This window comes from Pelobates fuscus, chromosome 6, assembly GCF_036172605.1.
Source record: "Pelobates fuscus isolate aPelFus1 chromosome 6, aPelFus1.pri, whole genome shotgun sequence".
NCBI classification, from domain to species: domain Eukaryota; kingdom Metazoa; phylum Chordata; class Amphibia; order Anura; family Pelobatidae; genus Pelobates; species Pelobates fuscus.
In genome coordinates this window covers 258,564,976-258,583,095 of record NC_086322.1, presented here as the reverse complement: position 1 = coordinate 258,583,095, position 18,120 = coordinate 258,564,976, and the positions used below count along the sequence as shown (strand labels likewise).

At 38.2% G+C, this 18,120-nt stretch overlaps 1 protein-coding gene across 1 annotated transcript in view; it reads left to right on the top strand.

Moving 5' to 3' along the window:
* Nucleotides 1-17,709, top strand: part of HID1 (HID1 domain containing) — a 62,623-nt gene extending 44,914 nt beyond the window's left edge. Inside the window, exons 5-19 of the mRNA XM_063459035.1 lie at nt 1,462-1,568; nt 2,112-2,231; nt 7,622-7,844; nt 8,922-8,978; nt 9,865-10,005; nt 10,097-10,187; nt 10,459-10,610; nt 11,298-11,376; nt 12,595-12,759; nt 13,055-13,282; nt 14,651-14,739; nt 14,849-14,926; nt 15,108-15,199; nt 15,853-16,011; nt 17,366-17,709. Of these exons, the coding sequence (XP_063315105.1) occupies nt 1,462-1,568; nt 2,112-2,231; nt 7,622-7,844; nt 8,922-8,978; nt 9,865-10,005; nt 10,097-10,187; nt 10,459-10,610; nt 11,298-11,376; nt 12,595-12,759; nt 13,055-13,282; nt 14,651-14,739; nt 14,849-14,926; nt 15,108-15,199; nt 15,853-16,011; nt 17,366-17,429 (1,845 nt within the window). The 3' untranslated portion in view covers nt 17,430-17,709. The remainder of the gene's footprint in view (nt 1-1,461; nt 1,569-2,111; nt 2,232-7,621; nt 7,845-8,921; nt 8,979-9,864; nt 10,006-10,096; nt 10,188-10,458; nt 10,611-11,297; nt 11,377-12,594; nt 12,760-13,054; nt 13,283-14,650; nt 14,740-14,848; nt 14,927-15,107; nt 15,200-15,852; nt 16,012-17,365) is intronic.
* The last annotated feature ends 411 nt before the right edge of the window (nt 17,710-18,120 follow it).

Genomic DNA, 18,120 nt, shown 5'->3' with positions numbered 1-18,120 from the left:
ACTCCAAGCTATGGGGACAAAAAATGGGTATAATGCTAGGAAGCGACCCCCAGGCACAAAAGGGAGACTAATGAGGTATGTTACTCATAACCAGAGTTGCTGCTAAAGGTAATGAAACCTGGGGTAGAAATACAAACTTTGTATAAATACGAAGGGATTTGTTATCTGCTATAATAACTTGGAAGTTCTGTATCCCCCGTGGGTCTGGAGAACTCAATAGGGATTTAATACGTCACCCATAATTTTATTGTTGCCAATGGCAACGGGTAAATGCACTCCCTGTACTTTCGGCATTAAGCTCCGCCCACCCTCTGACAGGATGATGGACAGAGTCAACCTGTAATCGCATCGAGGGGGGCGTGGCTAAGGGTAACCGATAAGTGGGGGAGTAGGAGAAATTAACACTCTCCCTGGAATGTCGGCACTAAGCCCTTGGATTGGCGGCCGGGAGTATGATGGACAGCGGGAATATCCAATCGCATCGATGGGGGACGTGCGAACGGACACGCCCCCTATCCACGATCGGATTGGTGTTTGAATTTGACAAGGGGTATAAAGACACGCTCAGGTAAGCGTCCTCATTGATGGCCTTTGAGAAAGGCGCTAGTTTAAGCGCCGAAACGCGTTAGGCAGAGGATGGGTTTTTAACTCACTTTATTTTATTTTTATCCACTTGATTGGGGTGTGTTTATCTATGGGGAATTTTCAGCGATAATGGTACTGTGCTCTATGTAAACTAGGGAGGACATTGACCGGCACTTAGGGACCTTAGTATGAGTAAGGATTATTAGGAGGTTACTCTGGGATATGCAGTCTACAAGCATAGCTGACCTGTATAGAGAAGTGCAGCAGTAAGACTTTAAATCCCTTATCCTGTTACTCTTTATACTAGGGTTACCTATGGGACTCTTAGTTACTTATATATGTTCTAAGGCAGTTTACCACTGAGGGTTTTGTATCTAACAACTCTATATAGCATATTTCTACCCCAGGTTTCATTACCTTTAGCAGCAACTCTGGTTATGAGTAACATACCTCGTTAGTCTCCCTTTTGTGCCTGGGGGTCGCTTCCTAGCATTATACCCATTTTTTGTCCCCATAGCTTGGAGTTACACTTTTTCTTTTATTTTGTTGATGTCTAGCATGTATAATAAAATTATGACTTTTTAACCGTATCAGTTCACACTGAGATATCCTACTTGGGCACCCGGGACTTTCTTGTCCTAGGGTTCCCTCATTTTTTCTTTTTTGTCAGTTTACTATTTAGGGTTAACCCCTACTATAGGATATTCTCTGGACACACTACATTGTTCCTGTTTTACAGGTTCCTTCTTTCTACTTTATATATTCCATGTTCTGTAACATTCATGAATCTCACGTTTGAGTAATATGCAATAATTTTGTCTTCCAATGCCTTCATTCATAGCCTTCATTTAATGCATCTTGTCATAATCTTATTAGGATACAACAGAAGACATTCATACTCTTGACAGCTGTGAATATATCTGGGAAGCTGGGGTTGGATTTGCACACTCCCCAACTCCAAACCACACACATGACCTCAACAGGTGAGACTGGATACCTCTACACATGTGGCCTAACTATTGAGAAACCACATTTGTTCAGTAGCAGAGATTTTAGAACAGTTAAAATTAATCTGCATCAGATACATTCAGGAAGTTATGCCTATAACCAAACATTTTTATTGTTTTTTGCTGCTCTTCCTCTCCTCTTCAATTCATAGCTCGTATCTCTTTCATTTTCTCCTTTTCATTTTGTCCCAACTCCTCTACCCCCAGTGCATACCTTCCTTCTTTTTTTCCCACCATCCACAATCATGTCACATGACCTACACTACACTGCTAAGCCTCCTTTAGATCTTCAAATTGTGTTACTACATGCATTCTTTTGTGGTTTTTTTTTTTTTTTAATATTTATTTCAATTGTCTCACTCAACTATTGTGGTATTGCTCTGATATTTATAAAAATTATGTGTGCCACCAAATTATTTCAAAACAAATTCCAGTAAAAGCAAGATGTTTTGTTTGTGTGTGTTTTTTATTTATTTTATTTTTTATCCTGATGGCCCTGAATGTCATTTTATTTAACAGGACTGAACTACTGAAGCTACTACTGACATGTTTCTCCGAAGCAATGTACCTGCCACCTTTATCAGAAAGCAATGGTGCAGGCAATCCCTGGGTGCAATTCTTCTGCTCTGCAGAGAACCGGTAAGATATATGGGACATACCCATACACTCTTATCTAGTCTTCATCTTTAAAATGTGCTCTGTTCAATATCTGTGTGCACATTTTTGTTATACCTAACACTACAGTGGATTAATAATGATGTTTATTTCTCTATGTAGTACACTTTTAATAACTCCTAACGGCTGCTTTAAAAGGACACTATAGTATCTAGAATACAAGCATGTATTCCTGACAGTATAGTTTTAAAATCGCCGTCTAGGACCCGGACCCTCTTTGCTTACTTTCAAAAGGTGTAAAACTCCAGCTTTTTTTCCCCCATGCCACGCAGGTCTCGTTGCAGCTTTTCCACCATAGGAAAGCTTTGGAAGGCTATAGCGCATGCGAGGCAAAACGCATTTATAGAGATGTGTTAAATCAATGAATCTCTATGGGGAGATTTCAGCATGAAGCTGTGGCTATAGCTGCATAATAAGAAACAAAAGGGATTTAACTCCTAAATGGCTGTGAATTGAGTAGCTAAAGTTGTTTTGGTGTCCATTTAATAATTAAACCTGTAGGAATGACAATTATGATATAGCCATTTAGTAATTGAGGTTTAAAATGTAATTAATTAGAATTTAATCCACATTATTTAAGAGTAGATACAAAATCAACTTGGCTGTGGGGACGAAAGAGTGTCAGCTGGCTATATACATTATGTATATTACTAATGTAATTGCTATATCATTAAAAATGAAGAGCATGTTACTGATGGGATCGTGGTATCATACAAAGAGTAGAGAGAAAGTACCAGCTCTTATGAGAATAGAATGGAGCAACTTGAATCTTTAAAAGTAGTTTAGAGAAGGCATTTGGATTGAATTAGTATGTATAAAGAAAAAACAAACAAACAACTAAGTGGGGAAAAAATTTATTTGCATCTGCTTAAAGGGTCATGCAGCACTGTCTCATTGAAAAGCTTTAGCTTAGAATGAGATGTTGCTTCACTCTGCAGGCTGAATCAAGCAGGTAAACATGATTTTATTTCATTTTTTTTATATATATACCTGCTTCTTCTTCCTTATGCTTTCCACACCCATCGAGGGGGACACTGATCTAACCAATCAGTGTTCTATCCCTAGGAATGCTGGAAAAGTGCACTTGGGTATGCCTGACAGATTTACACAGGTTTTAGTTGAAAGATATCTTCCCCTTGCAACATCCTGACAGGGGGAGAAGAGAGGGAGTCTGATCAGGGTGATCATGCAGAGCAGGCTCAGCCACTGTTTTGGGAAAAACAAATAAATCGATCTCTTAGGTAAGTAATGTCAAAAATAAAGCTGATAAATCTCTACAGATAGGGGTGTCCTATTTCTCTATCCTGCTCCTGCACAATGATGCCATGTTACGGTCATTATTGGACTGATTTGGAACTGATATGAATGGGTTAAAAGATAGGGGGCCGAAGAAACTCCCCTACCTGAGAGGCATGCCCAATAATGCAATCTGACAAGTTTTTAACAAGTTCATACATGTTAATTACATTATTTTTTTCTTGCTTTATTTTGTTTTTTATATTTTTAAAAGTGTAACATTATACTTTTTTGTTAAAAACAAACAAACAATGGGGCCTAAATGGCCTTAACCTTCTTTTAGATGCAAGTCAAGGAAATTGGGTCCTTTAAGTTATTCAAAACAAGTTGTCTATGGTGTCTAAGGGCAAGTCTCTTGGGAGCAAGCTGCTCACTTTCTGTACTCATTTTCTTTCTTCTTCAGAATGTTTATCTTTGAGCAGTGGGCAGTTTTATAATATTATTTTCTGGTATTTTCCATTCTTTACACAATATCTAAATTTGTTCATCAGATCATCAGTAAATTTAGGTACATATATAGAAAAGAAATGATAACTTAAAGGTGAACAGTTACTATGATTTTAATATAATATTTGTGTCCCTATATTTAACAAATATGTATTTGTGAAATGTGAAAACTAATATTAAATATAGTGAACTGCATCTCTGTTTCCTGCTACTGGGCACTTCCATCTTTGGCCAGTCATCGTTTGAAGCCCCTGATAGTCCATCAATTTAAACAGTGTTGCTATTTCTTCTCTTTATGTGCAATATTTACCCTTGCTTTGCCTGGATTGATATGGATTACGATGTCATTTGCTAAATCTTTAAATAAACACTATAGTCACCAAAACAACTCCAGCTTAAAGGAGCACTATAGGGTCAGGAACACAAACATGTATTCCTGACCCCATAGGGTTAAAACCACCATCTAGCCCCTCTTGCCTCCCTAAATATAGTAAAAAAAATCTTACTTGTATTCAAGTCTGGAGCTGCATGCTTTGTCCCCTTTTCATTTAGACCTACCCACTGCCTGCTGACTTTAGTAGAAGTGGTAGCCTGATCCAATCACAATGTTTCCCCATAGGATTGGCTGAGACTGACAAAGAGGCAGATCAGGGGCAGAGCCAGCACAATTCAAACACAGCCCTGGCCAATCAGCATCTCCTCATAGAGATGAATTGAATCAATGAATCTCTATGAGGAAAGTTCAGTGTCTGCATGCAGGGGGTGGAGACACTGGATGTTTGGATGCATTTTAGGCAGCCATGACCCAGGAAGGATCTCTAACAGCCATCTGAGGAGCGGCCAGTGATGTTATCACTAAGCTGTAATGTAAACACTGCATTTTCTCTGAAAAGACAGTGTTTACAGCAAAAGGCCTGAAGGTAATGATTATACTCACCAGAACAAATTCAATAAGCTGTAGTTGTTCTGGTGACTATAGTGTCCCTTTAATGAAGCAGTTTCTGTGACTAGATCATGACACCTTCCCTGGCTGTGACTGACACAGACTGCATTAAAATGATGGTTTCATTTTCAATCAGGTGTAACATACTTTAAACATTTTTATATCCTGCTCTGTAAATTGAACTTTAAAGGACCACTATAGGCACCCAGACCACTTCAGCTCAATCAAGTGGTCTGGGTGCTAGATCCCCCTAGTTTAACCCTGCAGCTGAAAACATAGCAGTTTCAGAGAAACTGCTATGTTTACACTGCAGGTCAATCCAGCCTCTAGTGGTTTTCTCCCTGACATCCACTAGAGGCCGCATCCGCGATTTATCACACTTATCTGACGCTGGACGTCCTCATGGAGTCCAGCGTCAAATAAGATCCCCAAGCAGTGAGTAATGCTTTCCTATGGGCGGGATTGAATGCGGGAGGAGGGCACTCCAAGAGCCAATAGTGCCAGGAAAACTGGTTTGTTTTCCTTCCACTATAGGATCCCTTCAATCAGCAGTTTTGGTGTATAGATCATGCCTCTGAAGTCTCACTGCTCAATTCTCTGCCATTTAGAAGGTAAATCGCTTTTTTTCCCTGTTTTATACAGCCCTGGTCACACCTTCCTTGGCTGTGACTTACTGGAAAAAAAATGGTTTCACTTTCAATAACTTGCTTTAACATTTTTTTATCTTCTACTCTCTAAATTGAACTTTAATTACATACAGGAGTCTAAAAGCTATTAATAGAGCAGGAGATAAAGCTGGGTCTAAAAGCTATTAATAGAGCAGGAGATAAGAAATCCTAAATGAGACAGAATTTACAATAAAGGAAGCGTAAACATTAGATGACTTTTCAGGAAGTGTTTAGGAAGGCTGTGTAAGTGACATGCAGGTAGGGTTGACTAGGGCTGTATAAACAAAATTATTTAGCTCCTAAATGGCAGAGAAATGGGCAGTGAGCCTGCAGGGGCATGATCTATACACCAAAACTGCTTCATTAGGCTAAATTTGTTTTGGTGACTATAGTGTCCCTTTAATATAATTTTAAAATAAAATTGAGCATTCCGTGAAAAAAAGGTTAACACCTTATAGATTGTATTATTCAGTTGTATGAATTCCAGAGAAATAACACTTCCCATCTTAAACCTGTATTTTAACTAGTGCAGTACTATAGTATGTATTTTTTCATAGGCATCTCTCTCCCCTTGGATATTTTACCTGGGGTCCGACTAACACTACCTCCGCTACATCTACAGGAGAGCCAGAAGCACTGAGTTCATTTGATTGGTGCAAGACATAACTTATTAGCTGGGAGCAATCAGATTCAAAGCTAAGAGCTAAGTTCTTTAGCTCAGGGGAGCTAACAGAAACTTGTGAGCAGGAACTTCTGGCTCTCCTGTAGCTGTAGTGATGGCTTGGATGTGAAAGTAGTGCCTGGCGGACCCCAGGTTAGAAGTTAAATTGCTCAATGGTTTGACTCCTTAAAATAGGAGTGGGGAGGGCCTGGTGCCAGGGCTGTAGTTTTCCTTTAATTGAACAGATTGTAATTTTGAAGAATGGAAAAAAAGCTGTCACATCCTCCCAACCATCCCGATTTTCGATTTTTGTTCCCTGGTGTCCTGATTTTGGGGACACCGGGGAACTGTCTACAACAAGTGTAGCATGAACGCATTATTAGATTAGCACTAGGACCCTGCAGAGAGCACAGAAACAGTGCTCCTTGTGTGTTTTGCCATTAGCGGGATGGCATTCTTGATTGGACATAGGAGCTCATTTAATGACCGAGTACCAGCTGAAAATCACCACCAGTGAATGAGTTCCTATCTTGCACAATAGACATATAGATTCCACAGATAGAGAAGTGAGAGTGCCCTGCATTAACAAGGTATATGTCACACTAAGAAGAAAATAAATTGACAGGTTAAGGTGGGCCAGCCCCAGGGCACTCCTGACACCACAGTCACTACAGCTTGCTTCAGTTTATGCCTTTCCATAAAAAGGCCTAACAAAATCCTACGCACTAGATCCATGAAGCCCTAACTCGATCCCAAACACTAGGTAGCTGAATAACTATATTAAAAAAGACCGGAAAATACTAGGGGGAGCAAATATAATAGTAAAATTTAGCGGGGGGGTCAAACTTTGTGCAATAGCGGAATGACTGAGTGAAATAACGTGTTTATGGATTTCGCCTTCGAAATTTAATTTCTCAAGATAAAAATCTATATCCTACTAAGTTTGACCCATGCCAGGATCCGTAGGACTACTGTACATTACAGCACTATGGAGATGTTCTACCTAGGACCAGATGTTTTTCTTCTTAGAATTAATTAGAAATAATTGTATATAACCTTTCAAACTTTTATTATGTTAGTGATGTATATATAAAGCATTGTGTTCTAGCTACTGCCTTACAACAATTATTTTGTAATTCTTATAAATCCCTCTCTACATTCTGTTATTTCGCTCCCTCTTTTTTTCTTATTCACTCATTAATTCCTTTATACTTCATCACCAGTATCTCTTTTTTTCTGTCTGTCTGTCAGTATTGTTTTCACACCCTCCCTTGTCTCTTTGAGAATTTGCTTACCTCTACTACACCCTTTTTTTTTTCTTCTTTCACTTTTCCCACAGACATGCGCTCCCTCTTTTCACATCCCTCCTAAATGTTGTGTGCGCATACGACCCGGTTGGTTACGGAATCCCATATAACCACCTACTGTTCTGGGATTCTCGGGAACCATTGGTCGAGGTCTCTGCCCAACTTCTCATTGTCACATTAGATTCTGACCCCACTACAAACTCTGGTCCCAGCATGGATGGAACGACTACCAGCACTGCCATGGATGAAAGCGAGGTGAGTTATTCTGTGACGTCACACAAATTGTTACCGTGTAAACTGAACGTACTTGGTTTAGATGAGAAATCTTGTTCATGGATTGAACTTGTACTTAAGCATACAGCGCAGAGAGTAGGTGTAAATGAGAAATATTCTAATTGGATAAAAACGGTACATATTAAGATTCTCACCTTGGTCCCCTCTTTTTAATCTGTTTATAAATGATCTTGAAATGGGCATCGAAAGTCATGTGTCAGTGTTTACAGACGACACGAAACTTAATGAGGTAAGACAGTCTAAACATGAGATAACATCTCTACAGAGGGATTTGAATAAATTTAGGGACTGGGCAGGCAAGTGGCTGATTAGGTTTAATATTGATAAATGAAGTTATGCATTTTGCAATAAGAGACCCACAATAAACATTCATGAAGTTGAGTTCCGTTAGGAATAACATGCTTTAAAAGGGGTGTTGATTCACGCGATGCAAATATCATTTTGCATCTTGATAAATATATGGCAAGACCCCCACCTTGAATATGCGATACTATTTAGGGAATTGTATAACAGAATTGGAAAAAGTGCAGAGCAGGCTAAAAAAATTAATAAGAAGGATGGAAAACATTAGTTGGGAAGAAAGGTTAGAAAAACTACATTGCTTTCTTAAAAAAAAAAAAAGGCGTCTCGGTGGGATATTATAGCCCTATATGCTGTCTGGTAACCTATTCATTAGCAAGAATATACAAAAGGCACATTGGTTTTTTTTGTTACACTTTTGAAACGTGTTTTTTTGTTTTAAACCAGAATTTGTTACAAATATAATTAATATTCGAGTGAACAGGTTGTTGATCAAGGAGAAATCTTCCATTATGGAGTCAATAAAGTTATTCTTTTTATATTTGATACTTTTTGTGGCACAATTAGCCCGTGCTTCAAATTGGGTTTTGCCTTCTTTTGGATCAACAGCATAAAAGATGGGTTTAAATAATGAATTTGATGGACTTGAGATTCAGATTACTATATGTATAATATTCATAGTTGTGCATGCTTTTATCTAGTCTTTTTCTCTAATTTCTGCTATGTGTTTTCCTGCAGAGTCCTGTACCAGACAATCTCTTTGTGAATTATCTGTCACGGATCCATAGAGAGGAGGTGAGTAGAAGTGCGATGCTGTATGCATGCCTCTGTTTGCATAACTACAGGGCTAGTGTGAATTTCAATTTTATGTTCAAAATAGCTGACCTGTAAAAATTTCAGTTCGCCAACTCTTACCTTAAATTTGAAATTCACTTTGAATTCTCACTTTTGTAAATAGCCCTGAGAGTGTTTAGATTTTACAGTATTTATGTATGTGTGAGTCTTGGATAATGGCTGTTTATACCTATGTGTGTTTATTTGCACTTAAGATATAGTCAGTACAAATGCAGTTGCTTATCTTTTTGATACAGGTTTTCCCCTTGATGGATGCATATCAATACAATTTAGTTTTTTCACATGTAAATGGCTGCTAGATTGAAGGAACACTCTCAAATATAGGAAGTTTAACCATTACATCTCTCTTTACAGGAAGTGTGTAAGGAGACTGTTTAGGTTACATGCAGTGAGGTGTGTCTAGGGCTGCATTCTGCTCAATTCTATGCCATTTAGGAGTTAAATCACTTCCTAAATGGCATAGAATTGAGCAGTTAGATTGCAGGGGCATGATTTATACACCAAAACTTATTAATCGAGCTTAATTTGTTTTGGTGACTATAGTGTCCCTTTAAGTAAGTTTACCATTTATAAGCCACCAATAAAGATCCAAAGGGAAAAAAAATGAGGTGCAAGAGCAGCCAATCCAACTCCAGATTCATCTAGATGTAGAAATAAGATGCAGCAAGTGTGACAAAAAGTAGAAAAATATATAAAAAAAAACACTATGGAATTTCTGGGAATGCAAGTTCCCCATTCCACTCTATAAATTACTCGCAAGTTATCGTTATTTCATTCATATGTTAGATATGCATTCTAACCTTTGTGATTGTGTGTTAATCCTCAGGACTTCCAATTTATTCTGAAAGGTTTGGCTCGTCTGCTTCTTAACCCTCTCACTCAAACCTATCTGCCAAATTCCACCAAAAAAATCCAGTTTCACCAAGAATTACTTGTCCTATTTTGGAAGTTATGTGACTTTAACAAGGTGAGAGTATTTGTTTAGCTACCCTCCTCTACGACTGTATGTCCTATTTCTGTGAGCTGTGCATTCTAATTGTGCCCACTTACTTCTACAGAAATTCCTGTTCTTTGTTCTGAAGAGCAGTGATGTCCTGGATGTGCTGGTCCCAATTCTTTACTTTCTGAATGATGCTCGAGCAGACCAATGTAAGACTTTAGAACTATTACTTCGCCTTCTCTGACCTCTCATTTTTCAGGTTTTTTTTTTAACTGATTACCATACCATTACAGAAATATCAAAATATTGTTAACAAGTGCCTGCTAGAAAAACAAGCATTTACGTCAAATTCATGCTGTGAAAGGGTTAATATGGTGACAGCCTAGGGAAAAATTAAATTTAATGGATGTTCCAATGTCTTTCTTTTCTTTTACCTTTTCTTTCCTTTTTATACTTATTTACTCCATTCTGTTTTTTCAGCCCGTGTTGGTCTCATGCACATTGGTGTGTTTATCCTTTTGCTGCTTAGTGGAGAGAGAAATTTTGGGGTTCGTTTGAATAAACCATATTCAGTGCGTGTTCCCATGGATATCCCAGTGTTTACAGGCACACATGCTGACCTCCTCATTGTGGTGAGTGCTTTGATTTCCTGTCTTTGTTTATACAGCCCTAGGCACACCTCCCTGCATGTGACTTGCACAGCCTTCCTAAACACATCCTGTATAGAGCCGTGTAATGCTTATACTTCCTTTATTGCAAATTCTGTTTAATTGAGAAATTAAAATTTTTATTTCCTGCTTTTTTTTAATTGCTTGCTTGACTCTGCAGGAGCTTCCTGTATGTAATTAAAGTGCAATTTACAGAGCAGAAGATGCAAGTTACTGAAAGTAAAACCATTTTTTTTCATTCAGACTGTGCGAGTCACAGCCAGGGGAGGTGTGACCAGGGCTGCATAAACATAAAAAAGTGAGTTGCCTTCTAAATGGCAGAGAATTGAGCCATGAGACTTCAGAGGCATGATCTATACACCAAAACTGCTTCATTACGTTAAAGTTTTTTTGGTAACTATAGTGTCCCTTTCACTTACCTTACATCCCACGTTGGGCTGTTCAATCTGCAGCTGGTTCTGCCTCCTTTACTGAGAACATGGAGATCGATGATTTCAGCCAACCTAGTGCTTTCTCATAGGGAAGCATTGGGAGGCTAGTGTGCATGCACTGCAAAACCACATGTTGTGCCAATCACATGGCCTCTCTGATCTCTATTTGTGTCAGTCTTGCATCTCACAATCTTTTACTGCATCATTTATCTCTTTCTAGGTATTTCACAAGATTATCACCAGTGGACATCAGCGCTTGCAGCCTTTGTATGACTGTCTGCTAACCATCATTGTGAATGGTACAGTGGGATGAGTATGGTTGGGCTAAATGCTATGTATTAAGGTGTTCTCGATCATATTGTTTGCCTATTGCCAAGCTGTGCGACCTTATTCCTATGGAGGATTGCATTTTGTTGAACTAACTGTTTGGTGTGAAAGGGGGGGTCAAAGAGATACAATAAGACTAACAAATAAAACATTGTACTCATGTACTTTTAAATTGCTACATTTACTACACAATAAATATGTACTATTCACATACATATGCCATAGTTACTTACTCGGCTTACAGATATCACCAATTCCATCTGCTTGTAGATTCAGATATTTAATTGCACACAGTATTACCATTTTTTAGTTGAGAGGACTTGCAAGTCTAGAGAGTGACCTGTCTTTGCGAGGACTGGTGCTGTATGCGCACACAGCACCATTAGATGTTAAGCAGCATATACAAATCATTATCTGGAAATCTATTCATAAACAGGGCACTATTCATAAACATAGGCCACAAGGTCACGCATTTAGGCTGGAAGAAAGGAGATTTAAACTAAGGCAAAGAAAAGGTTTTTTTACTGTAAGACCTATAAGGATATGGAATTCTCTGCCTGAATATGTGGTTTTATCAGAGTTTATACAGATGTTTAAACAGAAATTGGATAAATACTTGCAAAAACATAACATACCGGGATATAATGTCTAATTGGTGGGGTAATAACTGCTTGATCCAAGGAGACATCTGACTGCCATTTTGGGGTCAAGAAGGAATTTTTTCCTAGTTTGTTGCAAAATTGAAAGTGCTTCAGTCTGTTTTTTTTGCCTTCTTTTGGATCAACAGCAACAACATATGTGAGGAAGGCTGAACTTGATGGACACAATTCTCTTTTCAGCTATGTAACTATGTAACATCCCTGCAGCACAAATATAGGAGCTCATTAGTGTGAGTGTAATTCCCAGCACTCTGAGTGGTAGGACTTGTAGACGGAACAATGAGCTCTTCCTAAACACCCTGTTTTGCCAAAAAGAAATAAAATGAAATCCAAAGACTGCAGGGTCAGTATCTATCACCTTAACCACTTTAGTGAGCAGAGGTAGCTGTGGAACCTAGAGTGTCTCTTTTAGTGTTTTTCTGACGGCAAGATGGGCAAACAACATGTTCTATGTTTTCTTTGAGAATCAATGCATTTCTGTCTCCCTTGCTGTAGATCACTCACCATAGATCTTATTCCTTATCCCAACAGTGTCTCCATATCTGAAGTCTCTGTCCATGGTGGCATCTAACAAGCTTCTGCATCTGCTTGAAGCATTCTCAAGCCCTTGGTTCCTTTTCTCTTCTCCACAAAATCATCATTTAGTTTTCTTTCTGCTGGAAGTTTTCAACAACATTATCCAGTACCAATTTGATGGTAAGAGTTTTTTGCGATATTCAGTTTTTCCAGAATACTAAAATAAAATAATATATATTTATGCATGGCTCTGATCCATGCATTGACTTCAAAACACTTTCTCGTGTGTGTATCAGTTTATCAAGACATTCATTTTATGTCTCCTATGTTTAATGGCCCAGAGGTCCAATACGCGTTTAGCTTGACCTTTCTCCCTGTTAGTTTTTTTTTTCTCTCACTTTGCCAAATAAACTGTGTTTGGATTTTGTGCACGCCACAGCGTTTTTTTTTTTTTTTCCAATTTTTATTTTCACAGGTAATTCAAGTCTGGTTTATGCCATTATTCGCAAGCGGAACATCTTTCATCAGTTGGCAAATCTGCCCTCTGATACCCCTTCTATTCAGCGTGCACTCCAGAGAAAGAAGAAGCCCGTTGAGCCAATCTCACGCACAAATTCTCAAGATGGTGCATCTATGGAGGGTTCTCGTCCTGCTGCCCCTGCGGAGCCAGGCACACTGAAAACCAGCCTTATAGCCACACCAGGTTAGCTGCAGTGATGGGTGCTGTCATGTTATATATGTAGGCATAGCTGCTTTAAGACATTCTCTCTCTCTCTTTTTATTTATTATTTTTTTTTTTTTTTTATGATTCATCAATCAAATTTGCTTTACTACCCAGATTCTTTGAATTTGATACAGTGTTAAACCGAGAAATTATCCTAAAACACTTACTTTATGGCTTTCTTTGACATTGGAGGTTCACTAAATTAACCAGATAATGAAGGGAAGCAGGGTCAATGAACATCCAGTACTTTCCCACTGCAATACTCTATCCAAGCCTATGGGTTACAAAACCCATACTTCAGTTAATTAAATGAATTTACTGGTAAAGTGACAAAACATGTCAGACAAACAAAAACACCAGGTAATGAAAAACCTATTTAGACAAGGTAAAAGGAGTGCTAACAGTGTACTTTATCTGCATAAATGCAGAACAAAAGGAAGGGGTTAGAATGGTTAACTTCCCTAAAAAGTGTACTTTTATAGATTTCTTAAAGAACTGAAGATTAGGGATAATTTAAGGCAAAGACAACTTTAGCTTACTGAAGCAGTTTTAGTGTATACATCATGTCTCCGTGCTTAATTATCTGCCATTTAGGAGTTAAATCACTTTGTTTATGCAGTCCTAGGTACCTCCCTGCATGTGACTTGCACAGCCTTTCTAAACATTTCCTGTATAGAGTCATATAATATTTATACTTCCTTTATTGCAAATTCTATTTAATGGAGAATGCCTTATCTCCTTCTCTGTTAGTAGCCTGCTAGACCCTGCAGGAGCCACCTGTATGTGATTTAAAGTTTAATTTATGCAAATTACTATCTCATTGAAAGTGAAACAATTTTGTTTCCATGCAGGCTTGTCAGACACAGCCAGGGGAGGTGTGACCAGGGCTGCATAAACAGAAACAAAAAGTGATAGAGAATTGAGCAGTGAGAGGTCTGCAGAGCTCTGATCTAGGCACAAAAACTGCTTCATTAAGCTAAAGTTGTTTTGGTGACCAAGTTTAACTTACAAGAGGAGGTGAATTATTTAAGTCCTATTTGGAACAAAACTTACATTGCTAAAATGGAATGAGAAATTGTATATTGTAACATAGGCTAAAAAGACTAAAGTGCATCACGTTCAGGCTGTCACCCATCAGTGTTACTACTGTTTATCCAAAAGAAGGTGCAAAAACCACATTTTATTTTTTATTTTTTTTATAACAGAACACTTTGATGAATCTCTTCCTTTGTTCTATCTTCCTCTGATTTGTTGCTCATGCAGTTCCCTGCACATGTTTGAGATTTAACTGTTCAACTTTATCTGTTCCTATTCTGTTCCTATTTGTCATCTTCCAATCCTCTCTAGCTATAGAGAAGCTGACAGAGAAATCACAGGTGTCAGAGGATGGTACTCTGCGAGCAATTGATCCTGATGTCTCCCAAGCTGAATTAGAGGTCAGTTCTTTCTGATACAGGATTTTAGTGTCTGGTCAAAAAGTCTATATTACGATATTTCAATGACAAATTAATGTGAGTAATCTGTTTGCTGATGGTTACATTGCAGGATGGTGCTCAGGGCAGACAGACCAGACGCTTTTCAAATGTCTCATCATCCTCCCAGTGGAACCCAACCACAGACTGGGTAAGAAAAAACAAAAACGTTCTTTATCAATGCGATCTAAGTTAAGTGCCGTTATGTGTGTCCGGAGATGTTGGGAAGAAATTAAGATGCAACACATGAGCTACCGAATAAAAATAACAAACGCAATAAAATGTAGAGTATAGAACATGTCCATTGTTTACTGTGAAATCTCTATCAACAGGTCATGTCGTGGAAGGTAAAGCTGCCACTTCAGACGATAATGCGGCTTCTGCAAGTCCTTGTGCCTCAAGTGGAGAAGATCTGCATTGACAAGTAAGACTAGGCTAGAGATCTGGGCTGGCTATGTAAATTCTATGCATACGTCTCATCACAGATGTACACAACAGGGAGGTGATGATTCACCCTACACACAGTTGTCAATATACTGAGTAAAAAACAAATGCTATATCATCCCTTGTCAGACTGCATCACTAGTCAGGCTATACACAGAGAGACTTGACAAATTTTGAGTCTTTAGGTCTCTTATTTTGCCAGTATGTTTTTATCTATGACATGTTCAGAATAATATTCCAGACTCCCATTTTTTTTTAGCTTGTTTTGTTTGTTGTTTCCTCTGACTTTAGACAATGTTTTCTAGACATTTTTCATTGGTCCCTACTGTATTAGAACTTTCTACATCATGGGCTCTAAAATAAGTGCCCTTATAAGAAATCACCCAGCTTAAATACTCTGTTAAGCCCCTTGCATTCTGTATTGTAAGTAATAAACACTTAGGATGCATGAGCGGCAGCTCTGCCTAAAGTTCTTACAATGTATCATCTATTGATGTCTGCACAATGGCTGAACAATAATTAAACTGTATAAAACATATGTGTGCTACACACTTTCTGTTTTAGCTATAAAAAATATATATATTGGATTATACAGACCAGCTTTGTAACATTTGTATACTCATTGTCTTACAGGGGTCTAACAGATGAATCTGAGATCCTGAAGTTCCTCCAGCATGGGACCTTAGTGGGGTTACTTCCTGTACCTCACCCCATATTGATCCGCAAGTATCAAGCAAATGCTGGCACCGCTATGTGGTTTCGCACGTATATGTGGGGTGTCATTTACCTGAGGTGAGGGATTTGGGGGTACATTAAAGGAAAACTTAAATTGACATTATTTTTGAAATTCATTATACACCTCATTGTGGTTTATGTACAAGGTAGTTCTAGGCCAAAGTAGCAAAATTAGAAAAGGTCACCGGCTTAGTTTTTTTTAATTAGTTTGTGTTTATTGTAGCTTACATTTAGCATTTGTTCATTCTTTACAATTCCCGGTTTAATACATACCACTACTAAAACGATCATGATCTACTTCATGTGTTTCTCAGGATCCAGTGGGTTGTGGGATTAGAAGAATTGACCACGTCTTTGTATCAATTTTTTCCACTTCCTCTTTACAAAACCAGATGAGTGGATCTAGATTTAGAACTAAAAAATCCTTTGTTAAAGGGGTTGACATTTTGAGCATGTATCTCAAACTGGAGTATGATATTTTACCAAGAACTTGATCATGCATCGAAATGACCCCAATTATCTGAAGTGACCCTTTAATTGGTGGACAGTGGGAAACAATCTGTGTTGATGAGCTGTGAAAGAGCAGCAGGGACTGTGCATTTCATCATGTTGATGTAAATATTGGCTTTCCATCTATTGTTGGATTACATCTCCAATACAGGGTTATAAACAAAATAAAAAAATAATAATAAATGGAGGCCAACCTGTAACGGTAAGTTAAAGACGTTCTCAGATCAGCTACTTTGCCTAAACGTTCTGATTTAAAGGTCAGTCTAGGCATGATACCCACTACCCGTGACGCTGTTTGAATATTAGAAGTCAAAACATTTTGGAATGGTTTGACATTTACCTAGGTTCTCTGAGTTCTGCGCCTTTTCCGATATATCTCAAATACAAGTTCCCCTAAGCTTTAGATATATAAATTTCATCCCTAATTTAAACAGAATTAATTGGCTGAGAATATCAGTTGATGCTCTTAGCTAATTAATTCTGCCTGAACACGGATGGAAGTGTTGCATAAGTAGGGACATTCCAATAAGCAAGATTAGAAGAGGGGGCCCAGACAGGAGGTGCTTAGGGGACCAAGTTACCGTAAGTGTTAAACTTTAAAAACAGTTTGACTGTGTACCATGGATTGTCTTCACGGGACCTCTGGCACTGTAACCTATAGTGGTTATCGTGCTTAGACTGACGTTGAATTTTTGCAAATAAAAGTGTTTAGTTAATAACTCTACTAATGTTTCTCCAGTCAGTGATGGAGTAGAAAAAGAGCATTGTGTATTAACAAGTGTGGGGAGCTGGACAGTAGAGCTGGGTGTTAGACTTTCTAAATGAATATTTTATTTTGGTAGAAATATGTATTCTGTAGCTCTGCATCTAATCGGCAAATTACATTTTTGTTTTTTTGTAGAAACATGGATCCACCTGTGTGGTATGACACTGATGTGAAGTTGTTTGAAATCCAACGAGTTTAGCACTGAACCATTAAAATGAAATGCTGCTCCCCTTTCCTTTTGCATTACTAGAGACATCCTCACATCCCAATATATCATTGTCCACACCTATACGTCATAGACAACTAGACATCTATTTACATCTAACGCAGATATCTCCAGCTCCGTCTTTTATGTGTTCAGTCTTTGACATTTCTTCTCTGTGGTGGGGTGGGGTTGTTGGGCACTGTGAAAGTGCTGTCCCAACCTTGAAGTGTACACAATAAAAATATTATATATTAATAAATATATCTATAACAAACGTGTGTGTGATAGTGGGGTTAATAACCACAATGAGGGTCCAATTTTTGTAGGTCAGTCGTGTCACTGTATTAAAAACACATTTTACTTGCTATAAAGAGAAAAAAAAATGACATTTATGAGCTGGAAGAGTTATTTTTATGTAGATATTGTATCTGTGCATGACTATAACTGTACACCCTTTTCCCTTTGTTTAACTGCACCCTCTAGAACACTTGTCTCTTCAGTGGACTCAATAAATAAATTAAAGTATTGTCCCCCCAACAAACATTTCTTCATGTTTCCACTAAGTGTACGGCTTTAACAGAAACGTTTTATTTTACTGCTAGTCTGGTACATGTTCCTATGGATAGAGGTGGGGATCCATGTTTACTTTGCCTCTTCGTTCGTTTGGTTTATTACTAGGAGGGAG